Raw genomic sequence first — 27,541 nt, 5'->3', positions numbered from 1 at the left:
AGAATTTGTGGGCTATTTTGAGCAGCAATCTGAGAGAAGCAATATTGATGGTAAATTTTTTTTAATTGCTGCGTCATTCAAATGGTTTGTAGCAAAAGCAGGCAGAATGTCAGAAAATGGTATTATTCTGGAAAATCCTGAACCTACAGTCACTGACATCATAACCCATTATTTTTATTTCTATAAACTGTACAGTGACATCCATTTCCTGAACACCCAAGACTGTCTCAAAAGTGTGAAGATGTTTCCAGCACTATCACATAATTCAAATGAGCATCACCTGCCTCTTAGCTTTCAGGTCACACCTATTCCACCCAGGTCACACCTATTCCACCCAGGTCACACCTATGCCATCCAGGTCACACCTATTCCACCCAGGTCACACCTATGCCATCCAGGTCACACCTATTCCACCCAGGTCACACCTATTCCACCCAGGTCACACCTATTCCACCCAGGTCACACCTATTCCACCCAGGTCACACCTATTCCATCCAGGTCACACCTATTCCAGGTCACACCTACTCCAGGCCACACCTGTTCCCTGACGTCTTCCAAATCCTGAACTGTATGTAGTCATACCTCTTTCCTGAACCTCAGATCCACATTTCCGAATGTCTTACTAGATACACATGGAAGGAAATACAAATCCTAAATGCATTTTCTGCCAAACGGAATTCATCATCTACGAAAATCCATTCCTTCTTTCTTCATCCCGGGCCTGGAAAACCTGCTCTCTCAGCCAGACACTAGCAGGCATCCAGAGTACTCGCTCCCTCGTCCCGGCCGCCTGGTCTGACCAAAGCCCCTGACTCGTCTGCCAAGCGCCTGGCCTCCGCCGCCGGCCGAGGTGCAGGGCAGCCTTCCCGGCCGGCTTCACTCCAGCCGCGTCCCTCCTGATGCAGACTCCACAGCACTGCTAACACTGCCCTTGCATCATAAAAGGGGACATGCTTCCTCTCTTCTGCAGACTGTTCATCAGCTCATGAGGAAAGACTCCAGTTTACACACTGAAGCCCCGTAGGAGCCAGGCCCTCCCCGCCCGGCCTGTGCCCCTCAATCCAGCCTCTGACCGCTCCAGCACCGCTCATCTCATGACCGACACCATGGAAACCCTCACTGCTCCGAGTCTAAATGCTTTGGCACCATCGCACTCGACACCTACCCCACCACAGTGATTGCCAGTGTTGGATAATCACTGTTGGCACAGCTATCGCCCCACTGCACTGTGACTACTGAAGGCCCCATCCTGTATGCCAACACCTGGCACAGCACCGAAGAGGCGTTCAAATATTTGCTGAACAAAATTTCACAAGAGGTCAACAAAGCCATTGGGTTTCGCCCGCCCTTTCTCCACCGCATGGATGGGCCTGGAGGATATTATGCTAAGTGAAGTCAGTCAGACTGAGAAAGACAAATACCACATGACCTCACTTATATGTGGAATCCAAAGAACAGAATAAACAAGCAAACAAACAGAAACAGATGCACAGACACAGAGAACAAACTGATGACTGCTGGCTGGGAGGGGGTTGGGGGACGGGTGGGAAGGTGAGGGATGAGAAAGTACAAGTTGGTCGTCACAAAATAGTCACGGGGATGTGAAATACAGCGTGGGGAATATAATCAATCATGCTGTAAAGGTTGTATGGGGTGGCAGATGGGCACTGCACTCATCGGGGGATCACCTCACAGAGCATGTAGATGCCTGACCACTGTGCTGTACCCCTGAAGCTGATGCAGAATAATACTGAATGTCAACTGTAATTAAACATATATATATATATATATATATATATATATATACACATACACACACATACACACATACACACACGGTCACGGGATGTAAAGCACAGCATAGGGAATATAGTCAACGGTATTGTAACAGCTATGTACAGTGTCAGATGGGTAGTAGACTTGGTGGGGTTATCTATCATTTTGTAAGGGGTGTAAATGTCTAATCACTATGTTGTTCTGTCCACCTGAAACTAATAAAATTAAATTTTAAAAAAATATTTATAACAGGGGGGTGGGAGATGAGAGTAAGGGGGATCAAATATCTGGTGATGGAAGGAGAACTGACTCTGGGTGGTGAACACACCATGGGATTTATAGATGATGTAATACAGAATTGTACACCTGAAATCTATGTAATTTTACTAACAATTGTCACCCCAATAAATTTAAAAATAGAAAAGAAAAATATTTAAAACCAAGAGACTACATGTCTCAAGAACATAAAGTGAATCTATGCTACACCACCCTTATTCCCGCAGTTCCAAACAGCTAACCTTAAAACGCCTCTTCAGGACGAGAAAATAATCACCTGCACAAACAAACGACTTACAGGATGGAGTTTCCGTAGCGTAGCCTTACCTGTAAAATGTTAGTAAAGAAGTCGTGGTAGAACATGGGCCAGTCCTGACGGCCAATGTCGACGATGACTTTGCAGAGCTTGTTCCGGATGAAGTACGGTAAGGTTTTGTGGTGAGCCAGGAGGAGTTTGGGTAGGCAGCTACGAATTTCCATCTTATCCTGAGACGGCACCCCAAGCCACATTTTATTGATCAGATTCTGCAAAACACATACACACCTTTTAAGTTAGCAAGCTATGCACAAAAAGAACTGGTTTTCATTTCAGTTGTAGCTGTATCACCTCACATAAGAAACCCTGATCTTAAACAAAGGTTTGGGGCAATTTGGCAATCAGAGTAATACAAATATTCAAGTCTTAGGAGCTACAATCCCATTCCTAGGAAGAGCTGCTAAATAATTTAATGGAAACAAAAAGCTGTAGGGGCAAAAACTGTTTATTATACCACCGTCACTGAAGTCCCCCCAAAAAATAATCAGAAACAACTTTAATGTTCAAAAACAGCAGAATAGCTTGGTGAATAGTGGTATTAATACAACCGCTTAAGGGAATGTAACAGGAAGGTTAAGTTGGGGAAAAAAAATGCAGAACACAGAAGGCCATGAGCAATATGATTGCTGTAATTAGGTTTTTTTTTTTTAAGTATGCATAGGACGACAAAAATGGGAAGAGACTGCATAAAAATGAAAATTTTTGTGGTTGGGATGATGGTCGGGGCATTCGCCTTCCTTCCAAACTGTTTTTCTTTCAATATCCTTCCTTTTCAAATGAGAACATGAAAGGAAAAGCTATATGCCACCACGAAGGACCTGGGGGCCCAGAACACCAGACATCTCAACCCAGGCAGCATGCGGAGAAGCCCCTGAGCTGAGGTACCACTGTTTCCCAGCCATCACTACTTCAAAGCTAAAGCCCAGTGCCAATGACGTGGCTGTCTGACTAGAAAATACTTTTCAGAACGGGATAAAATGGTCTGACAACTTACCTCAAACACCGTCAAACTGTACATCATTACATAGTCATTCCTAGTGCTCGAGAGAAAATACAGGCAGAACCTCCAGGCTCCTACTTGCTGGGCAAAGTTATTAAGAAGCTCCTCTGGAAAAGTTAAATGGCGACAAAAGAAGGCTATGAACATACATGCAATGAATCCAAGGCCGGGCTGTCTTATTATTTTCTAAACTCGCCTCTCTCCATATACGTATGCAAATGAGGTCAGGACCAACCACAAACCCCAGCTGATGCTTCAGCACGGCAAGGACAGGCCAGACTTTATTGTCCCAACTCTGGGCGACCATAAACACTGACAGTGTATTCAGCCATTTGAAAGCCAGTAGCTTCTAGGGACACTTTTTTAGGCAGAAAAACATTCACTGTTCAAGTTCTTACTTAACCTAACTGGCGGACAGACCGCGGTAAGAGTAGCATTTCACCTTAGAAGCGGCTAGTTGTTAACTTGTTTCCTCTGGGGTAGAAGCTGTATCTCCTCACCACGCACACTGTACACACACACACACACACACACACACACACACGACATGGCTTGAGAAATAGGAAAAGTTTAAAACTAACTTGATAAATAAAGGATAGGAAAAAATGCAAGAATATTCAAGAAGGCTAATCCCCTTCACTTGGGTTGGTTTTATTTTAACTACCGCCCAAAAGGAGGCCGAGCAGCCATCATGGCAGTTGCCAGGAGCTGCCCTGTCCATGTAAATCCGTTAGAAACGGTTTTCCTCGTCCCTCGGGCTGCTGGCAGCACCCACCAAACTGCAGACAGCCAGCATTACCAGACTGCCACCACACAGTGGGCACACTGGCCCTTATCACTTTGACCTGCCGCACTGGTCATGAAACGCAACAGAAAAGGGGGGACCACAAGGGCAACAACCTGAGAGAGAGTAGGAGGCCCTGGCAAAGTGGGCGGCATGGCGGCCTGTTCTAATCCTGCAGTCGCCCCACTGGGCTCCCCCAGGAAGCCGACGGCCTGTCTATAAGGAAGGAAGTTTCTATGAATCCCAGAGGTGAAGTCAAACCGGAGAGAATGAGCTCTGGCCGGAATCGAGGAACCGGGCTCCGTTCTAGACGTTGCCATGAACTCGCTGAGTCTGGTCCCAAGTGGATCATTGCTGCCCTTCGATGCTTCAGCTTCCTTCACTGTTGCAATGACCTTGGGGTCTCTTAGGGCTACCCCACTAAGAGCTCCATTTCTAGAACACTAATAACACACCTCTGGTGGAGAGTGGGTGGAGCCCCTATAATAAAAGGCCTCCCGCCTTGCTAGGAAAGCCTTACGTTTATCCTAAGACATCAAAAAAGAAGCCAGAGTGGTTCCAGCCCACACACTTGAATAAAGCTACGAAGATTGGTACAAAGAGAACTGAACTAAGACATGCTCACTACAGAGAACCAAGCCCCCGGATTCCCCTTAGTCCGCATTTAAATTAGACATTTGTAGCATCTGGTTATTTAAAGATATTTTTAAATAAGATTAAAATGCGAACATGTTCAGAAGGTTCTACTTGTAATTCATGAACACTGAAGCACTATTTGCTTTGCAAACCAAAAATTAAGAGGAAAACTAAAAGCATTTCAAGTATAAGCTAAAACCTGGACTTTACAGAAATGAGTGTTACAATACAGCAGACTGATGTAAGGGAAAGACCCTTCCCCTTCTTTGGTGAAAATCACGGGTGATGTTTTTACTGTAAGGTACATACTCTGGTAGCACAAAACTAACAGAGGGGTCACTCTGGGGGCGGGACGAGGGTCCGAGCACCGAGTAATAAGAGAACCTAGGGAAGCAAGCAGAGGGGATCCTCTAAGCCAAATGCCTCGTCACCCACAGGGCTCTGCTTCTGTCAGCACCCCATTTACACACTCTGGTTCTCTGCAGGGCACCCCCTCGGAAAAGGGGGGCACGCACAGGGCAAGCCCAAAGGAGACCACCAAGTTTCAAATTACGAGGTAAGAGTTAGCATCTTCCAGGAGCTGCTATGACGACGCTAGAGCAGCCAGCAGGAAACACGCTACAGAGAAAGGTGTACTGGCCACCTGGACATGCTAACCCCGGTCAGACTCTGGACCAAAGGCAGACAGCAGCCCTGACACCTAACTGCTCAGAGAAGCCAGTGGAGCCGAGAAATGGGCCTCCGAGGAGGTGAGAGCAGTGAGCGTGAGGTCAGCACAGACATCCGAGGGAAAAGCCAGGTGTGAAGAGAGGAAAACATTTTTCATTTTCAAATTCAGGGCTTAAGTGAGGGCTCGGAGGAAAAGGACGATTCTAGGCCCACAGGGGCACGTGGCCCTGAGGCAGAGACCTGACACCTGAATCCACTTTCCAGTTTACAGCCCGCTTTAATGAATATTGTTCATGTCCATGAATAGAAAATTCAAAGAGGTTCTAGAAGGTGCTGAGGTTCTCAGGAGACCTGAGTGATGACAACTACATCTCTCTGAACAAACAAGGTAACAGTGGAGAAGAGGAAAAAGAAAGGGAACAGTGGTCAAAGGCTCTCTGGGCACTAGATGGGGTTCAGCTTGGACATCTCCACACCAAAATTACGTTCCCTTTGACACTTCGATGAGTTTCTTGAAACAAACAGTCGCAGGCTTATAAAGGTCAACCCTGCTGAAATGAAGAACGACACAGGGGAGGGCTTTCCTACACTTCCCCAAAGGAAAGAAAATCCATCATCATGGATTACGAGTGGGCTCCACGGACTACAGCCCTTCCGGCTAGATTTACAGACCTCCCCAGCCTCCAAACCAGCAGAGCCAGGGCAGAAAGAGCAGGAATTCCAGGAGAAACATGCAGGCTTGGCCAGCCAAGGCGACCGACTCCTTCCTCCCCGCTGGGGCGGGCCTTTCTGTTAGAAACAACTCTTCACAACTCAGTACTTCACTTACCTATCTCACGTTTTCTTTCATTGGTGGTACAGTCATGAAAAAACTCTGACATCAGACTTTCCAATGCCCTGAGGGAGGCTTCTTCAGATGCCTAACAAAGGAATTTGGGGGGGAGGGAAAAATCAATAAAACTGTATCTTTAGTTCTACCATTCCTCAGTTCCTTCCAGGTCACATGCACCAAGCAATGGTAATTTACTTCCTCAAAACATTTTGGTTCAACATTCTTCAAATACATGGTGGAAGCCAGAAAGACTGAAGGGAATTTCCCGACTGGCTGGAAACCCCAAGTTTTGGTATACTCTATAAATTCATGCTGCTGTGAAATCGATTTTCAGTTATTTATGCTAAGGAAAAGAGAGCAAATCATTCAAAATTTAATTCTGGAAACATACTGAAAGCAAATTAACAGCCTGGCCCTGGCTGAACAGGCGGCATGAAGACATTAGGGAAAAGGTTAGGTTCCCTACAGCCGATCCCACAACAACACATTTGCCCCGTGTCGGAATAATTAGCCATATTTTGATGCAGGGCCATTGTAGTCAAGCTGTGTGTGGATTTGGGGGTTACCTGAAGGTGCTTCAGGAGCCGTGTGTCCAGCCGACTCTCCACCTCCCCTGAGCAGCCCACAGAGACTGAGGTGCGGCTAAGAGCCACGCTGAGCAGGGACTCAGAACTAGACAGCACCCCCAGCCCCACGCCCACACAGCCAGATTCTCAGAACAGTTCGGGGGGGAATGAGAAGAGAGGGGCCTTCAACGCTCTTCCGCCCCTCTCTACATGGAGCCCCAAACCCACTTCCTCTTCTCTCCCTGAAGTAGGGGCGTGAGCTGCAGTGGGTAGCTAGAGCCAGCACCCCTCCACACAAGCCAACTGCCACAGTGAGCCCGGCCAGACGCCCACTGCCCTCCCTGGCGTTCACCTCCCCTGGCACCACCACCCAAAGCCAACAGCAGTTCTGGTTTCTTACTTCCCTTCTTCCCACCCTCCTGCCTCCCCGCCTCCCTTCCCCCATCCTTTCTGTGCCCCCAGGGGGGAGCGCTGAGGACAACAGTATTTTTTAAAAAGTCCACATTCAAATGTGTCCCATAGCCAACTGTGCTACTGCAGGAGGCTGGCTTGGTCACTGATTTTGGGGGAGACGGAAGGACTCGGCGTCTGACTACGGAGGCCGTCAGGCTGGCACCAGCCCCCCCATGTCCACGGCTCGGGCAAGCACACCACAGAGCACCGGGGGCCAGGTCTGGGCACTGCCAGCCCACTGTCCCAGCCAAGCTGCAGTCATGGCGGGACGGCTGTGTGATGACAACTGAACCCGACGTGCTGAGTGACAAATCACTGTACAATAGTTTCAGCACTTGTGAGTGTGACGTACTTTGAGTGTTGTACTTATGATAAAGATCAGCCTTCTACTCCTTTTTTGAACCAATATGTCAGTACAACTGAAAAATAGCCTTGGATGGCAAGCTGTAAAAACTATGCAATTTTTTCAAATGCAGAAATAACTAGACTATGGGACTAAAATAAGACTAATCTTTTTTATAACCCATTTCAAGTTTTTGTGATCGAAATAGCCTCACTATTCTCACTGACTTTCTGAATAAATGCTATAAATTCAAATTTCTGCAATGAATTTATATAAAAAAAGACTACGTTAGTCTGTTTCATGAATCAACTTGGTGTAGCATTTCTCTTGAAAAAAAGGATTTGCTGCTTAAAAAAAGTTTGTGGGAAGATTTTAAAGAATCAAAGGGAAATCTCACGTTGAAAAAACTTAGTAGCCAAAATAAAAATAAAATAAACGTAACTGGAGAGGTATCAGTTGAACTAAAGTCAGCTATTTAGTTAAAATACATCCATAATTCTCCTGGAGCCAAAATGGATTCCTGGAAACTCAGGCCGTATCTTCCAGTGACAGCTTTTTCTTGCAGTGAATCATTTTAGAGTAGCTCCTGGAAAAGACCTGAGATCATCACATCCAGACAATCAACCACACTGGTCTAGTTAAGAATCAAACAAGTCTGTGACCTTGACAACTATGGGCCCTGCACTAAAGGCTGCTGGGGCGGGATCCTGACAATCTCCCCCAAACAGTCCAGCTCCAGCTCCAGCTCCATTCCCGGTCCCTCCCACCCACTCTCCCTGCTCCAACCCAGAAAGCCAACAGGCCAGCAAAACATAGAAAGAACAAAGTATCCACAGAACAGATGCTCCCACCCCATGATGGTTCCAAGAAGAAGGCAACTCCGTAACCTAATCCAGTGGCGTCACCAGGGGTTTCTCAACAGAAACGACGCAGTGTTTGCATTTCCAATCACTTCTGCAACTGCAGGACTAAACGAACCGTCTACCTCACGGGTTTTATGAAGATCAAATGAAGTGACCCATGTAAAGCTACTATGAAAACTCGAAGGAGTTATCTAATTCACAGTATGGCCACTACCCATTTTGATTTGGTCTGAGCTACCAAATGCAAACAGACCAAAGCAAAACAATGGAAGAGGTCAGGCCCACGTGACACTGAGATTCATGACCCCAGGATGAAGGGCTTTGACCCAAACATAGCTAGTGGGGCTTTTCCAACTGGATTTCCAAATGGAACTACGTCAAGTCACAGAAGGAAAGGAGGCTGAGGCTTTGCCAACATCACACAATCAGAACAGAGATGTAAAGACAAAAAATAAGTTCGAGACCTGCAACTGGTTGCAGGACACTGGAAGAGTACCCCCATTTGGCAAGGAGGCTGTTTCAAGCACGTGGTGAAGCCGGAATCCACACTGCAGTGAGGTAAGGAATGAATGACAAGTGAGGACGTGGTCATATTCCACGTAGACAACACTTTCAAGTAATAAAGGGACAGAGCACATAAAACAAAGAGCAAGCGCCGTGTGTGGCACGGAGAAGAGGCGAAGGCCACTCAGGCCCCGCTCGGACTGTCTGACGCGGACACTGGGAATCACACACACACCCGACTGCTCCCGGTTTTGTGCTTGGGATTCAAGGCCCAGAAGAACTAAGGACAGATGAGATCAGCTTCAAACCAAGACTTTCACGCAAAAAAAAAAAAAATCTACTTGGACCGTAGATAAAAAATGTGAGAGGTAAAACAACAAAGCTTCTAAAAGAAAATGTAGAACATTTTCATGACCTGGGGGTAGGGAAACATGTCTCATCCAGGAGATACGAAAGCAGTAAACGGAAAAGACTGGTAACGAGGGGTGTTCATCAGATGGCACAACGAAGAGAGTGTGGAGGAAAGCCACCAACTGAGAGACAGTCCTTCCAATACAAACAGCTAAGAGAACCCTCGTCTGAGCACAGCAGGTCCTCAGAGAACGTCGTTTCGTTCTAACGCTGATGAGACGTCCGAGGAATTTAATTCTTGTTTATATCAATTAAGCCTATGGTAAAACTAGTTTCATTGCACATCGTTTCGCTTCAAGTCGCAGAACCTATCCACCAGTCAAGGGAGGCTTTACTGTATAAAATAAGTTCTGCCAATCAATCAGGAAAAGACAAACACCGCAATTACTTTTGACAAAGTTATAAAGGGGTATTCAAAAAGCCAATACATAAAATTAGCGCTCAATCTCACTAGTCATCAGGGAAATGTAGATTAAAAACAACCAAACAGTGCTCGACGTCCACCCAAATGGCTAAAATCAAAGTCACAAGTGTCGGTAAGGAGGCGGGCACCCGGGACACGTATGTCCTGCTTTACACTATGGTTTATGCGCTTTTCTGTAAGTATACACACAGAATTTTTAAAAACTTCACGTACATCTTGTTAACAATCTGGTTGGTATTTTCAGACTTTGAACTTCGAACCTGTGTTCTCCCCGTTAGCACAACTATTAAGAGCTATCGGGGGCCTGCAGGTAGCCCGCAGGTGAAGTCTGAGCTGCGACTCTGGATTCCCCGGAACCATCACCCACTTGTCTTCAGAGATGCCAGGATATGACGGACACAGAGCATTGCAATCCCATGAGCATATGGGTCAGACCTGGCTTCCCTCCCCCCGAGTTCCCTGGCTTCCCTCAACGGCAAATTAAAATCCTCGGGCAGGACGATGAGTTCAACTTGGCTCAGAATACACTCCTGCAGAGCTATGAACATATTTCAAATAAACCAAACTTTTCTGTTCCAGAAAGAGTTAAAATCTGCAAAGTGGTGGCGCTTTCGGCTGCAGTGTCCTGACCTGCTCCTTCACCGCGCTGCTCATGGAGCAGCAGTGCAGAGACTTATGCTGCTGACTTGTTTATTGAGGAACTAAGTCAATCGAGGCCCATAATCACTTACTGAATTATCAGGAAACCGTGCAAGAACAGGAAGGTCACACAATTGGAAGTCTCCTTTGACGCTGCGCCAATCCTCTAGGCCCACACAGATGTCACCAGGCCTGGGGCTTGCTTGACACTATTTCTCACATCTGTACCTTTACCCCACACTACTCTACCATGCCCAGACCACCTCCTGCCCAGGTTACTGTACTTTCTTTCACTTGGTCGCCTTGATGTCAGCTTTCCCAATGCCAATCCAATCTGTACTTCACCACCAGATAAATTCTCCTAAATAACAGAATTTCTGCCTCAATTATTCTAAGCCTGACTTTAAAGAGCCATCTGGACCCACTGAGAAACTCAGCTATTCATTCAACAAACAAATAGGCTCAATACTCACTAAGTAACTGATCTTGCATTTAGTCGAGACACAAATTGAGTCCGACTGTCCCTGACTTCAAAGAACTGAAGGTGGCCAGGGTGGGGAGGGGGTGGAGGGGAGGGCAGGAAAGCAGAAAAGGATGGTTTACATCCCATAATCGTGACATCCATATAAACAGCTCCAACAGCCCAGAGAGAACTAACTCTGTCTGAGACGCGGAAAGCTTCCCAGAGATGAGGATATATTTTGGACTCTTAAGGATGCAGAGAGGTCTCCTGGGAGGAGAAGAGGAGGAGAGCACGCCTGACTGACCGGCACCCCCCCTCCCCCAAGAAGCCATCCCTGCTGTCTGAACAGCCCGGGTCTCAGAAGCCAATTCCCATCGGGCCCCTGCTCCGGTGAGCAGAGCACACACGGCGCGGTCCCACCGCGGTCCCTTCTCTGTTCTCCTCACTCTGCCCTGTCACCGGGACTGCACGTTCTGCCCATGGCACTGTTCTCTGCCCACTGCAGAAGGACACAGTTCAAGAGCACAGGTTCTGGTGCCGGGTTCCTTGGGCTCGAATCAAAACGCACCTCCCCCTCAGCCTAGTTATTCAATCTGTCACTCTTCTCCCCCTGGCGCACAGTGGGGATAACAGAGAACCTGCCACACGGGTTACTCTGGGGCTTAAACACAACAATCAATGTGCAGCACACAGTAATCACAATGCCAGAAACAAAGGAAGGGCGGCAGCTCCGATCTGCAAATACTCCCCAGACACGAGGCCTGTCTCCCGACCGGAATATCCACTGTCTGGGAAGAGGCTCTGCCTAGCCGGCTTGGATTTTCTGTAGCATCCGATACGGACTGGTGCTCAAAGCTACAGACCAAACTCAGGAGAGTAAAAGGAACAAGTGGACTAGTAGTATCACTTTTCACTTCTCAGGAAAACCAGTAATTCCTCTAAATTCAAGACACATACGACCGTTCAACTTCCCCCTTGATGGACTCCGACAATAATGACCTTTGCTCAGAGGCAGCCAATGAAAACACTGAGACTAAAGGCGGGTACGTAGTGCTTTGGCCCTTTAAATAATAAGGCACCTAGATGACTGTTTTCTCAAACCCTGATCAAATCTGTAATGTTTTATCTAATTGGCTCTAAAACATCCCCTCTAAAGTATAACCTTTTACAAAACTGGAATTTGGGGGGAGAAAATGACTTTTTTTAATCAAAAAACTTGACTCAAGCTTTCTGCCACCCTTCCCAAGAGCTACGCTTCGCAGACCCTACAAGGAGGTGAATCGTATGTGCTTCCTGATCGCAAACCTGAAACAATGGGGACGAGCATCCCAGAGTCCCATTCAAATCTTCCTGTGGTGTCTCTAGAACAATTTTATGACTTTATTGGCTTGGATATGAAGAAGGGTTCGGAGAAAAGTGATGCCACAGCAGCTGCTGAGCGAGGCTGAAAGGTATGCGAAACAGACCGTGTTACAACAGCTGCCGGCAGCCGAGACCTCAGCAAAGAACTTACACCTCAGACAGCGCTGGCGGCGAACGGGGTCATCACGGACGTCTGGCCCCCCTCTCCAAAGAATACCTCATTCTCCCGTCTTCCCCTCTGCAGGAAAACACCTCCTCGGCCTGTAGGCCTGCGTGGAGATGAATACGCGGCTTAAATAACGCACAGTGGGAATCAGCCTGACACCCACGCAGCCCCTCCTGGAGTTGGCTCAGGCGCCAGGAAGCAGGAAAGCACAACCGGTGCCCCAGTTAGAAGAACGACACTCAGAACAAGTCGTCTTCCCGTCTTTCCTGTCACTGCTCTCGTGTCTCCAACTGCAGACCCTGTCCTTTTTTAAGAAACCAACCAAATCCATCGCGAGGAAGCAGATATCTCATCTGAGTTCTCTTAAAGCAAACTGGTAAAAAGAGCCGAGTGTCCACAGTTTAGCACCCAGACGTGAGGCCCGGAAACCCCGAGGCACCGAACGCCCCTCACAGGTGCACAGCTACTACGCGGCAGCCGGGTCTCCCCTCTCGGTCCCTCGGCCACCTCGTGACACAGGCAGAGAAAGGTTAAGCGGAGGGGAGACTCTATACAGCTGCGCCTTGAACCATGTGGGGGTTAGGGGACCGACCCCCCACACATTCAAAAATCTACATGTCACTTCTGACTCCCCAAAAACTTAACTACTAGTCACCCACTGTTGACCAGAAGCCTTGCCAATAACAAAGCTGAATTTGACGATAATTCTAGGCGACGTGGTTGGTCTGAGTTTTTTCAATTGCTGCAAATCTCGAAAAACATGTTCCAATATATTTATGGAAAAAAACCTTGTATATACGTGAACCTACGAGCAAAGCCGTGTTGTTCAAGGGTCAACTGTACACTGAAGAAATTAACGCTAAAAGTATGTACAAAAGCTGCTGGAAAAGAGTGTCTCCTACTGAAGGAAAGCAACCGGGAGCCAGGCCACGTGCCCCGAAAGCCAGCCGAGGTGGCTGCACGCCCCCAGCTTCCAAACGCATGTCCGGAAGTAACCATGAAGGGACGCGCTGGCCTCCAGGGCTCCTCGCTGTCCTGCCTACAGCTTAGATCTGAACGTTTGCCCTTTGGGAGACCACAGACACCACTTGGCACACCACCACCATGAGATACTTACTGTGTGATTCAGACAGATACTCTGGCCGCACCCAAACACAACGCTAGTCGTTAAAAGGCACTTTCAGGCTTCAGGCTCAACGGCCGTCAAGCTGACCACCGGGAGAATGTTCCGCCCAGAATTCCTCGGCTTGGCACCCAATGCCCAGAGTCTCTGGCTCTTCCAGGAATAAAGGGATGTTTACTGCTGAGGACCATGCGTTAGGAGCATGATGACCGCCAGGCGTCAGGGCCACAAAGCCCAACTGGTCCCACTGTGGCAGCAGTAAGACAGCATATTCTGTCCCCGTGGGACCAATCAGAGGAAACGTCTTGTACACAGAGGAGACGTACGACTGGCCAATACATCGAAACAAGCAGCACCAATTAGCTGCCATCCGACAGGCACCCTGGTTTCAAAAATTTAAAACAAATTCAAGAGGAACAGGTCCTAACAAGTAAACGCTACACTTGCCTCTCCAGTAGGTCCTGTACTGAAGGGGTTAAATGCTACACAGGACATAACTGACTGAACTGACCAAAGCAGAACGCAAACTATGGATCAGAAAAAAGCACTGAGCCTGCATCACCTGAAGTGACCTGACGTTGGTAAGTGCACTGTGGTTATGTACGCGTCGGACACACTGCATAGGGCTAACGGCCCACGATGCAGGCCACTTACTCTCTAGTGCAGGACAAAACTATCGGGACTATCCGTACATACGGAGATCTGCATGTTTCCGTACAGTTGACTCCAGCCACACGGGGCCACTTACACAGACTTTTCTCAGTAAATACACGGTCGGCCCTCCATGGCCCTGGTTTCCAGCTGCGGGTTCAATCAAGCCCAGAGCGGAACCGCTGGGAGTTCGGGGGTGCAAAGAGCTGACTTCCAGTTCGTTCTGCACCCTTTTGTATAAGGGACCTGAGCATCCTCAGGTTTTGGTATTCGCAGGGGTCCTAGAACCAGGGCCTACTGATCCCCAGGGGCGACTGGGTTTTGAGGGAATCAAAAGCCGTATGTGAGGTCAGCGCCCCTAAGCTCCGTATTGTTCCAGGGTCAACTGTATATACGCCAAGTTCAAATAATGCAAATGGCAAGATGTAAACAACCAGGGGAGTTTGGTAAAGGTAGGAGTGTTCTTTGCACTGCTCATCCGTTGCCATCTTTCCATCAATTTGAAATTATTTCCAAATAAAAGGTAGGACTCCCTCCACCTTGCTCCACACTATTCTAAAGCAAGTGGGCAAAGAGAAAAGAAAATGAGGAAAGGGGACACTAAGTAGGAGGAGATTACTTTATTCTCTCGGATGCCAGGTTTATTGTCACACATTTTTTTTGTGTGTGGTTTTTTTTTACACATTGTGTTTGAAAAATGACATTAAATAGCCCAGACATTAAACATTTTGCATTTGCTGGTTGGGCAACAACCGTATCTCACTAGGGAGGAGCTGAAGGCACATTAATTTATATACTTATATCTTTATATTCCAGTCAGAAGGCTTTAATAAGACAGCCGATAAAAAGCAAATGAGAAAATAGTTCTGTAAGAAACTATCTGAAATAAGTGAGTAATGCAGCCAAGAACAGGCTCTCTTCACAATCCCGTCTGCTTCTCTTTCCCAGGTACGTATCCCAGGAGGACGAAACGTTTTTATCTGCCTCCCTCGTCAGTTAAACTCCAAAGATACTTACTGAGCACATTAACACAAGGCGCGCTACCAAGAAATCCTAGCCTGGGATCACAGAATCTTTGGAAATAAATAAACTGCACAGAACAGCAAGTCCAACCTCATTTTACAGGTGAGGAAAACGAAGCTCAGAGCGAATACCTTGCCGCGGGTTACCAGCTCTTGGTCAGGTCAGCGGGCGGGGCCACCAGCGCCTCCCCCCAGCCACAGCTCCTCGGCCCCCCCAGAGCAGCAGAGGAGTTCTGTGCCAAGGGCTGGCTGTAGGACGAAGAAGGAGCTGGCATCACTCGACATCTAGTGAAATCAGGCAACCCACGAGTGTGAAGCTGATGGCCCACTGGAAGTGCCTGCTGAAAACCTACAATCACAATCAACACTCCCGCTTATACGTAAATCATTTCATGTCAGCTGCAGCTACCACCCGCAACTGTTTAAGACAAGTCTCTTGTAAAACCCACACCACCTCCATCCTGAATTATTCCCGGACAGAACTGGCATTTTACATAAGTTCAAATAACACGTATTTGACTTTGGCACAAATCTCCAGACTGTCGTGCAAACTGCTGGGTCTTGGAGCAGCAGAATCACTTCCTTTCTCCCCTCCAGGTTCTATCCAGGGGCCTCCAGTCTCCAGAAACCGGATGTGGGTCCCAGTCTACCGTCCTCTCCACGTGGGAAAAGCTGCGGCACCTCCTCCGTCCCACCCCACCCGGGCCTAGAACAACAGGAAGGCAGGACAAAGAAGCCGAGCTTCTCCTGAGGGCAAGCAGGTGACAGACAGCAGCAGCACACAGCCAGGCGGTGCTCTGCGGCAGCGCATGGGCGGGCCAACGGCGGGAGGCTCTCCCCAGCGCCCCCTCCCCAATATATAAAACAGGAGAGAAGGGAAAGCTGAGCGCGCAGACACAGCCCAGAAGGATGCGCGCCCATACTGCTCCCAACTGGGACACAGGTGTCAACACCCAAATGAGCGCCAAGGCAAGAATGAGGGGACACAAACAGATGCCCTCTGCACAAGCAACGAGGGAACAGGCTCATGGGACTCGGTGCCACCACCGAGAGGCACGTGGCCACAACAGGGCAGCAGAGAAAACGACAAGTCTGAGCCAGTCCCGGTGCCACCGAGTCTGTGGGACTCGGGCAAATTCTGCCAGTTCCCGAGCGTCCTGGTTACGAAACGCACCCGGGTGTGGGAGCTGCGTGCTGACGACAAAGCCGGTGCAGACGCTGGCTAATAGGCCGCCCTGCCGCCCAAGTTTCTGTTGCCCAAACTCCACGTTTGCCTTTGTTCTGATTAAGCAAAGTCCCCAGTTGTCAGCAGCCTGAAGCTCGCAATACACCCAGCACCGCGGGAACATGTGAATTCTCTGTCGTGACGCTCAGTCACACTACTCGGAGTCCCTCGGGATCACCAGCAGCCAAGGATCCTTCTGTGTCCCCCACTATCTGCTGGGGGTGGGGCCTGCGTGGGCGGGGCTTGAGGTGGGGGGCTGCGAGAGCGGGACTGTGGGGGGGCCTGAGGGCGGGGGCCGTGGTGGGCTGGACCTGTGAGGCGCGGTGGGCGGGGCCTGTGGGCAGGGCGGGGCCTTGAGGGCGGGGACAGCGGCGGCGGGAGTGGCCAGGGCGGGGCTTGTAGGGCGCACATCATGCAGGAAGCGAGCCGCGCTGCATAAGCCGAGATGTGTGTGCAGTAGGAAGTGACTCTTCCCGGCGGGGGTTCTAAGTGCTCCTCCCACCCCCACAGAGGACGACCGGCCGCAGAGGAAGCAGCCACTGCGCGCTGGGCGAGCGTCTTGGGTGTGCGCAGCACCGCCAGCAATGCCACTGTCAGGTTCACCGCGCACAGGATGCTTGGTAATCAGACTACGGTGTTTAAAAGCTGTGACTTTGACACGATGGAAAACTGTATCGTAACATTGAAACTACACAGGATTCCTTCCCTCCCTCCACCCCCTGCAGGTTCCCTGGGTTAGAAAGGCAGAAAAGCGGCGGTGGGTGTGTGTGTGTGTGTGTGTGTGTTTGTTTGCGGGGGGAGGCGCACAGGAGAACAGGAATGGGTACTTCGCTCCCGTCCAGCTCCCCAGCCCCCAGGAACCGTGGCCTCGTTCAGACCTGCACACGGAGGGCTGACTTCCTATACGCAGTTTTCCCTCAGCCTCCAATGCCCCCAGGACAAGCCTGAGAGGCGAGCCTGTGTCACCGTCCCCACAGCCCCCACGACCCTGCTAGAATCCAGGGACAATACCCTGGGAGAGCTGCTTTTGATTCCCTCTGAACCCTAGTTCTGCCCCTTCCCGATAGGCAACAGCGCAAAGCCAAGGCCTAGAAACTCCAGACCATTCCACCTGCGCCCTTCCACTTCCACAGGTGGCTGGCGACTCCCTCTCCTGGGAGCGCCTTAACACCCAGTGTCCAGTGTCACTGGGAAGGGTGTGGGCTCTCCAGTCAGCCCAGATCTGCATCTCATTTCTGACTTCGCCACTTCGCATGTTCAGGACCTTGAGCAAATTACTTAACCTCTCTGAGCCTCAAGGTTCTTCCCTTGCAAAATGGGGTTACAACACCACTCCCACACAATGTATGCAGATCCCTTGGCACCTTTAACCATAAATAAGCTAGCCGATTTCACTATGTATTTCACTGGTGAGTCACTAAGCTTTAAGAAAAAGGAAGAAACCAAATAAAGTTCCCACATAACAAGTCAACTAAATGTTCAAAAAAATCCCAAGAGGGCCAAATGTCTTCTCTTTCACTTTTCTACAGCTCGCCGAGCAGCGCTGTGAAGAATGTCGGAATGGCACCACATCTTCCAGGCTACTATGTGTGTGGAGGACCTCATGGGTTTGGGATTAGGTCCAGGGTTCTAGCAGCAAAAACTTTTTTTTTTAAATATCACATAGAACCCCAATATATAAAACATACTCAGAGACTATGCTTACTTAGTGGGGAAGTAGGAGGGGGGCTCAAAGGCCTCTATACCCCCCAAATCAGCATGTGACACTCCACCCAGAAACCCTATGGGCCTACAGAGCACAGAACCCCCCACGCTAAGATACCGCTGCACTAAAGCCCTCCAGCTTTAAGATTTGGGTTCTGCCAAGTCCAGAAAGTTGTCTTCAGGTAACACATGGTTGCTGAAAGACTGACTTGTAAATACTCTCAGGTATCTTTCAACTGCAAGCCCCTCACCACCACCCAGGGTCTTTACCACCTGACCCTGGGGGGCTGGGGGAATCCAGGCCCTGAATCCCAGGGCCCTGGCCTGCCCCGCACTCCCTCATCCAGCCTCCCTCCCCACCCTAAGCCTCAGCCAGACCCAACGTCTCGCCTTCCCTCCACATAACCTTCCAATCCTCACACATGCCATTTCCTCTATCTAGAATGCTCTGCTCTACCTGGAAAAGTCCTATCTATGCGTTAAGAACCCTTGAAAACGTCACCACCTCTGTGAAGCCTCCAGTTCCTCGCCTTCGCAGGGCCAGTCACTCTCTGGGCTTCCTAACATTGCACAGCACACACTGAACTGAACTGGATTCCTTCCCTCTCATACGCCACTGGCAAATGCATAACTTAGTGCCACCTCAGTGGGAGATGACTTAGGTCGACCTACCAAAGTTCCAATGCACAGACAACTGCACCCAGTAAGCACATGTTTAGGGATTCTTTTCCTCCGAAGGTTTTTGTGTAAAAGAATCTTCATGTCAACGCTCTTTGCAAAACAAAAGATTGGGAAGCACCCGAATTTCCATCAAAGCAAGATCAGTTAAGTAGCACATGTACATCCACTCCGTGGACCACGATGCTGTGAAAACCAGCCAGGAAGCCCTATGCACACACATACGAGGTGGGACACTTATGATCACAAATCCTGGAAAAAGTGCTCCATACCTCACTGCTGAATATCACTAGGGTCACACCCAAAGGACTCCCCTTGGGAAGCTATGCACCGACACCAGCGCCTAGTCCACCCTTCAAAGCAGTTTTGGAACTCTTTTTCTGGAATGGCCATCAGAGCCGTCGTCGTATTACCCTTGATGTCCTGAATGTCATCAAAAAGTCTTCAATATTTCCTTTATCTTTGGGTAAAGAAAGAAGTTATTGGGGTCCAGATCAGGTGAGTAGGGAGGGTGTTCCAATACAGTTGTTTGTTTCCTGGCTAAAAACTCCCTCACAGACAGTGCCGTGTGAGCTGGTGCATTGTCGTGACGCAAGAGCTATGAATTGTTGGTGTAAACTTCATATTGTTTTAACTTTTTCACGCAGCCTTTTCAGCACTTCCAAATAGTAAACTTGGTTCACAGTTTGTCCAGTCGGTACAAATTCATAATGACTAATCCCTTTGACATCAAAAACGGTGAGCAACATGGGTGCCACAAGTTCATGAACTTGACTGTCAGACCTCGTATGTATATATGCAACTGTGTCCAATATAAATGAAATGTTTTAAAAAGGCACAGAACAGTGTGACAGTGCATATAGTATGGCACCCATTCACAGAGACAGAGTGGGGAATAGGAAAAAACATATCTCTATGATACATACACAGACACACTTTTTTCCTAATCTGGTGATGGCGGTTGCCTCTAGGGAAGAGAATAGGGTTCTGGGGACAGAGCAAAGGAAAAAGGCTTTACTCTGCACATTATCTTGTATCATTTAAATTCTATACAATATTCATTTGTTTTGAAAAATGAGAGAAAAGAGCAATTACCTGCTAAGGTGCAGGTGTCCACAGTAGCCTGGGAATGCACAGGCAGACTGCTTCCTAGCTATCTCTACATTCCCAGGGCCTAGCACACAGTAGGCACTTAATAAATGTCTGCTGCAGGAATTACTTGAACTCTTTCTCTGATACTAAGTGAGACTGTAAACTCGTCCCTCAATGGCGATAACTTAAAAAGCTACCATTGACTGAGTGACACCAGGCTCTGTCCTGAGGACGTGACGTCATTACCTCCTTTAATCCCCCCAACAATCCCATTGCACAGATGAGGAGACTGAGGTTCAGAGAGATTAAGTAATCTGTGCCCGGTCACACAGTTGGGTAAGTGATAGAGCCAGGACTCAAATGCGGGTCCCAAAGTCCTGCTGTTACACACGAGGTTATACTATTCTTCACATACTCAGGAATGTACTGAAATCACGAAGCACTAAATGTACTGAAATCACGAATCCCCACTGAAAACCTGCTACAAACAGCTCCTGTCCTTAACACTGAATCACAAAAACTCTTGAAACAAAATGAGTTAGGCCACCGCCTATGTGGGGACTGAGGAATGCCTCTAATACAGTATCATCAGCCATTGTAAATACGGTTTAGAGGAAATATCCAGAATAAGCAAAGCCATGGAGACAGAAAGCAGAGCCGTGGTTGCCAGGGGCTGGGGGGAGGGGCAAACGGGGTTAATGGGTAAGGAGTTTCCTTTGGAGTGATGAAAAAGCTCTAGAACGCTATAGAGTGGAAACAATTGCATAACACGGTGAATGTCCTTTAATGTCACTGAATTGTACACTTTAAAATGATCAATTTTATGCTATGTGTGTTGGACCATAATAAAAAAACAACCCACCAACTTAAGACTGGGAAAAAATATATTAATGCATCATTTCTAATACATTAAAGTAAGTATAAAGGATACGTAAGTAAGCATAAGGGACCTCTCTCCTATAAATAGACAAAAATAAAATCTAACTTGATAACTTTTCTGGAAAAAAAAAGATATTGAGGAACAATGAAAAGCCATTTTTAGCCTATTAAATCTGCAACATTTTTCTTAAGACTACTCAATGCTGATGAGTGTATTTATCTCCAGTTGGTAGGAAGAATAAACTGGCATAACCTTTCTTGGAAAATATCTGATGACGTACCTTAAAAATGTTCACAAGAAATCTAAAAGTATTTTAACATAAAAGGTTTATTTTTTAAAAAAAAAAAAATTCATACGCTTGAGCCCTTCTGGGAATCTAGCCTGAGGCAATTTTCTGAAATACAGAAAAAGCTTTTTGCAAACACATTAATCACATATTATTTACAATGGCAAAAAATGGAACAATCTAACTGCCCAGGAATCCATGTAACGCAATCTTATGAGCCACTGTAAATATTTATGAAGTATTTAATGATTTGGAAAACCACTTATGCTATAATGTTAAGTGGAAAAGGCAGAGAAAAAATGGCATTCACACGGGGATGTCAACCATGTTTAAAAAGTAAATACAAAAAAAAAGACTAGAAGGAAACAAACCAAAATGTTATTAAAGGTTGAATCAGATGGTGACCATTTCTTGTCTTTTTTATACTTATGAAATTCTACAGAGCCCCAAATACTTTCTACAATCAAAAATGTGATAACTAAGCAAGGTCAAGAGGTGGCTTTCTGAGAAGCATCAGTGCCTATTTTAATTGCCAAAAGTACTATAAGCAAGAAGGCGCAAAAACAGAGCTAAACTGTGAGCCACAATTCTTGGAAGGCGTGGCTGTTGCATTTTGGGGGGATTTGTTTGTTTGTTTATTTGTTTTCAAATAAATCCCTATGGGAGAAGAGCATACAAGAACTCCCTGTACTATTTTTGCAGTGCTTCTGCAAGTCTATAATTACGTCAAAGTAAGACATTTAAATTAAGTAAATCCTTGCTAGACCACTTAATTTGGCTTCCACTAAAAGCAGAATGCACAATGTAGATGAACAACCTCCTGGGCGGTAAGAAAGTGCATGGCTCCTTTCCCTATGAATTAATAAATAAAAGCCTTCCCCGGAGGAGCTGCCCTCACAGAAGAAATCACCTGCGCCGCCTGCTAGAAACCTTGCTCTTCAACATTTCAAAACCTTCATTTTCACAAACTCACCTAAACACAGAGCTTTTTTTACTTTACCATAAATATCCACGGTTCCATCTGCCCCAAATGGCCCTTCTGCTTCCTCACTTCAGGCCCCAAACTCTTTTCCAGCGACTTCCCACTTCTATTTTGAAACCCAACTCAGCTGTCACCTCCTCTGGGAAGCCTTCCCTGACGGAGCCACCCCCATCCCCAATTTAGCCAGACTTTTGCATTTAAGCGCAGTTGTACTCATACAAGATTCTATTTCTGTATTTCTCCCTCAGCACTCTAATCATTTACTGATATGCACATCTCCTCACGCAGGCTTAGAAACTTCCAGAAGCTATAAACTTCCCCAAGTCACCCTTTCCCAAGCTTACATTCAATAGCTGTAAACCAGATGAATTCCCAATTATGTTGCCACTCGGCTGCAAGTACTCCCCCAAATTCACCAACAATGCCTCCTTCCGGTTCCCAATTTTCTCTTTCAGTAAAGAATTACAAATGACACACCTCCCAGGGCATCAACTCACACCAGGAGTTAAGTGTGTTTTCAGCTTTCTCTAAATAGTGCACAAGATTTGCAAAGACCCACACTCAGCCAGTCCTAGGAACTGCTTTCCTTTCTTTCTACACCTAGAGCATAGCAGGGCCAAGACACCAAACTTTAACACTCTAGTCTCTAATTTACCCATAACTTTTATTTGCTAACTAACTAAGCTGTAACTTCCTATCTTTTCACATTGCATCACCAGTTCTCAGTTGGATTTCTCTGGGAGGTTACCGTCCATAAAGTAATGAAGATTTTTATAACGCGCGAGTCACAGCCTTGACGCGTAAAGAAGCTCAGGCTCCACCCAGCTGGGTTGGCTGGGCCACTCACCAGCCAGCTGAGTGACAAGGCAGCCAAAACAGCCAGTGATTTGTCGAAGGCTTTGACGGTTATTGACAAATCATCAAAACGCAAGTGTTAAATAGCCAGGTCTATTGAGTATACCAATCAAAGCTCTTTCAGCTTCAATCTGTTCCCCACTGAGGTATAAAAGGGGATTCTCTGCCTCAAAATGTTTTCTTCTGTTTCTCTGAGTTGTTTTCCCTTTATAGAAGTCTCCTTTGCAGATGCACCGGGACGTGAGTTTCCAGCACTTCTCCATACAGCGCTCCTGTCCACAAGCTCAGCAGACGCTGACCTGTTACCTCCACCGTAAAACGAGAGGAAGACGGCGCCGTGTTCCTCAAAGATGACCCTGTGCCTGGATCTTGAACTGCCTTGTGAAGACTAGAGAGGGAAGGAATGGCGGAGGGGCGGGAGCAAGGATATATACGGATTTGGAAATAAGCAATGTTTAAGGTACAACCCAAGATTTTCAAGAAATGTCAGGTTTACAGAGAGCTGCTCCGACCTACGTACAGACCCAGCACAGGGCCTTCCTTTAAGCAGGTGTAGGGTCTCTGTGCCACTGGGGGAATTTCAGTGGAAAATGAGAGAAACCCTAAGCATGACTGGTAAACTCTCCTATGGAAGCTACTTCATCTAGCCTTTAATAATCTAAATTCATACTCTGGTTCATAAACCCAATTAACAGAACCAGCAACACGTGATTACCAGAAAAATATTTTCACCAAGGTGAGCTCCGCAACTTTCTGGCAATGTAATGCTTTCCTATAGTTAAACCTGTTCTTATGTTATGTTGTAACAAATAAACATGAAGCCGAGTGGGGAGGAATATATATCTTAACTACAAGGATCCTCAGAAAAAAGGTAAATAAATGTATCATAGTTCAGAAAACTACCAGAGCATATCTAGTTCCATCACCAAAAGAACCATTTTATTCAAGTCCACAATATTAGTCCACGTGAAATGTTAGTGTTCTTATTCTGTCTAAAATCAGCAGCGTGAAATTCATCAACCAACTGTGCAAGCTATTCCAAATCTCATTTCATCAACATTCTAAAATTATTCAGCCAAATTACAATTTCAAAAAAAAAAAAACTGTTGACTGACCCAACAAAAAAAATGTGCAAACATCAAATAAGGACTGGTCAGATGACATAGGAAAAAATACATACAGTAATAAAATATCACAAGATGGTCCATGTCACTCGTAACTAAAGGACTGCACATGTAATTCCTGAGATGCCATTTTCACCTTTCGTATTAAAATGTTTTAATGGTGTTAGCCAGAAGTTCAGGAAACAGAAACTACCCTGTTAGTGAGAGTATAAATTGATACGATACTTTTGTAGGAATAGCACTATCTACCAGCAGTTTTCAATGCACGTACCACTTGCCCCATAATTCCACTTCTAGTCATTTATCCTACAATCACACAAAGTGGACAAATATACGTATATTCAGTGTGTTTCTTGGACTACTAATGGTATCCGCAGTAAACACTGCAAATCTAAAATAGCCAACATTAGGGAACCAAGTAAATATATGAAAGCAGGCACACCATGTTCCAGGGCAAAATGATAAAAGAATGATCCAGGCTAAGAAGCATCAATGGAGTTACTGAACTTCAGCAAAATGGATTTCTGCCAGCAACTATGGCTGAGGTAAAGGGAGAGCACTATGTGAATCAGACTAACCTAGTTTTTCCACACTGTTAACATCATTCAATGACAGAAAACTATGAGAAATAGCTACAGACTTCTTAGGACAAGAACTGACACCCAGCCAGATTGCCATGTACGGGTAAGGACAACGGACAGACATTTTCAAACATGAAATAATTCAGGAAATAAAGCAACTATGAACTCTTTTGAAAACAAACTATGTCAACTAATCAATGTTCAATGCATTATAAGGATCAACAAAACACTCAATCCCAAATGGGGGAACAACATCTAGAAGAGCTGAGGCAAACAGTGCAACCCAAGAATTTCATACCTAGCCAAGATGTCCTTTCAAGTACAAAGGCAGGCAGGCAAATGTTCTTAATTCACAAAATAAGGCACTCTTTTGAAAATTTGACAATAAAATCTAGCCAACAGGGAGATGAATCAAAGAATTCATATATGGAAAGACTACAGGTAAACACTGGGGAACACTGAATTCTTTAAAATATAAAACTAGTACAAAATATTGAGGGAATTATGGGTATAGACCAGACTATGCTCTAAAGACACAAAATAAACAAGAGTAAAGAGGAGAACGTGGAAGGAGTGCAAATTTTCTTATTTTTCCTGTTATGAAGTATACTGATACTACCTAAAACCGAAACATGGGATATATATTCACATAAAATGCCATCACATTAATGTTTTTCATAATCTTTCTCCTTAACATACATGGATTTATCAAGAACATTATTAAATTATTAAAGCAAAGATTTATTTGAAATTTGACAATTCCTTTTTCAGTTTCGTTTGTGGGTTTTTTGTGGGGTTTTTTCCTGCTATTAAATTCAAGTGAGATGAATACACCTCAAGGGCATTACACTTAGTGAAAAAAGTGAATCTGAAAAGGTTACATAAGGCAGAGTATACTCATGTATCATTCTCAAAATGACAAATCTCTGGAGATGGAGAACAGACTGGGGGCTGTTAGGAGAGCGGGAGGGGACTCCAAACACAAAGAGCAAGGGGAAATTCTTTTGAGGTGATGGGACAGCTGTATACCTTGCCTGTGGTGGTAGCTACATGAATCGATACATGGAGTAAATTAAACACACACACACACACACACACACACACACTCAGACGAACGCAGATTAAAAAATGGGGAAAACTGAATAAGGTCTGCAGTTTAGTTAATAATTGATATGTACTAACGTCGATTTCCTGGTTTTGATGTTGCCCACACACAGCTATATAAGATTGGGGGAATCTGGGTGAAGGGTACATGGGACTCTGTACTCATTTCACAACTTCCTGTGTGTACACATTTCAAAGCTCTTTTTTTTTTATGCAAGTGACAGTAAATTGATTTTTTTTTAAAAAACTAGCATGACTCAAAAAAATCAGCACATTTTTAATGAAAGTACTCAGATTAGGTGTCCACTCCCCTTATGGATGGATGGATGGATAGAAACAAAGATATACAGAATGTCTGGATAATGTTAATCATAGTTTAGGGTAGAGGATATGGGGTGATGTCTTTTCCTGCCACGTCCTTTACATCTTTTAATACAGCTTGATTTCTTTAATAAGCACATGTCATTTTTATAAAAATTATCCAGTTGTTACTCTAGAAAAAAATCTTTGCAGTCTGATTATTAGCCAATTTAGAAAACAATGATTTTTTTTTCCCCCAGCTGCATTTAGCTATTAAGTACCTTCAGCATTTCAGGGAGTCTGAGACCAGAGATCTTTCTCATTATGAGCTTCATATAAAACAGCAGCAGGCTGCTTGAGTGTAAGTGAACTATTGCACATGCTAAGCCTAATGGGCTGAACGGAAACGCATACAGAAATCAAGCAACTGGTCTTCAGTTTTAGAAAGCGAGGGTGAGCTGAGAGCAGGGTATGCCAGAGAAGAGATCTAACAAGCAATCAGAGATACTGGACGGGTACCTGACAAAAGGCCAGGACTGAGGGGAAAACGTGCAGTCATAAGACTGGGTATTATTATTATTATTTTTTTGGTGAAAACATCGTCACACGCAGCTCTCTGTGTATCTTCCTTTAGCTCCTCCACTAGGCTGGAACTTCCTGTATGGCACTGGATCTACGTGTGGAAGCTGCTTCAAAAACTTATTGGTGGGACAAATTTTTAGTAGGCCCAACATTAGGGGGAAGAGAAAGGAGGAGCTGCTACTTCAGAGGTAATCAGATGGTGTCAACTAATGCTGCTCTGAGCATGGTCTGCACAGCATTCCCGGTCCACGGCAAAGGAAGTACAGAAACCGCGAGTATTTAGAAACTTTTCTATCAATCTGGTCTTGCCCTAGCAGCCAACTTCATGTCTGTCAAATACAGTAACGCCAACTCTGGCACTGGATTTGGAAGGATGTTTTTCATTTCATCTTGCTAACAATTCATTTTTATTGCCTTCCACAAAAGTACTGGCCCATGATGAATTGAAAAAAACATCAATGAGACAACTAGTTCTTTACCATAAAAACCCAAGCAGCCTTCCTTTCTGTTGATGTCCTGTAATGTGGTCCAGCTACGTCTGCGCCCACAATAGTCATACTTTTTCTATCACATTAGAGGATACGCAGAAATATCTATTTTCTCTTTTGTTATCAGCAAACTTGGACCATCTTGCCCCGTGTACGATGAAGTAAATTTTGCAAATGTTAAGGTTAGATGACTACCTGTACTGTTTTTCCTGAAACAGTACTTCCAATGGACTACATTTCAACTATAATAAATACGCCTATGTAAATGTACAAGCTTAAGAAAACACCTAGTAAAGGGGGGAAAAAACAGGGCTGTAGGTCTGAATCCTGCCTGTCAACTCGCTATGTAATTTTGGAGAAGCTACTCCCTGAACCTGTGCC

The 27,541-nt window shown here is 46.2% G+C and overlaps 1 protein-coding gene across 1 annotated transcript in view; it reads right to left on the bottom strand.

The window, feature by feature from the left end:
• Positions 1-27,541, bottom strand: part of XPO6 (exportin 6) — a 99,518-nt gene that overhangs the window by 63,712 nt on the left and 8,265 nt on the right. Inside the window, exons 2-4 of the mRNA XM_033101239.1 lie at positions 6,287-6,377; positions 3,363-3,475; positions 2,380-2,577 (exon numbers count right to left, since the gene is read on the bottom strand). Of these exons, the coding sequence (XP_032957130.1) occupies positions 2,380-2,577; positions 3,363-3,475; positions 6,287-6,377 (402 nt within the window). The remainder of the gene's footprint in view (positions 1-2,379; positions 2,578-3,362; positions 3,476-6,286; positions 6,378-27,541) is intronic.

The sequence above is a fragment of the Rhinolophus ferrumequinum genome (genome assembly GCF_004115265.2).
Source record: "Rhinolophus ferrumequinum isolate MPI-CBG mRhiFer1 chromosome 15 unlocalized genomic scaffold, mRhiFer1_v1.p scaffold_54_arrow_ctg1_1, whole genome shotgun sequence".
Taxonomy (NCBI): domain Eukaryota; kingdom Metazoa; phylum Chordata; class Mammalia; order Chiroptera; family Rhinolophidae; genus Rhinolophus; species Rhinolophus ferrumequinum.
Note: the sequence above shows the minus strand (reverse complement) of the source record. Positions and strands in the feature narration are given on the sequence as shown.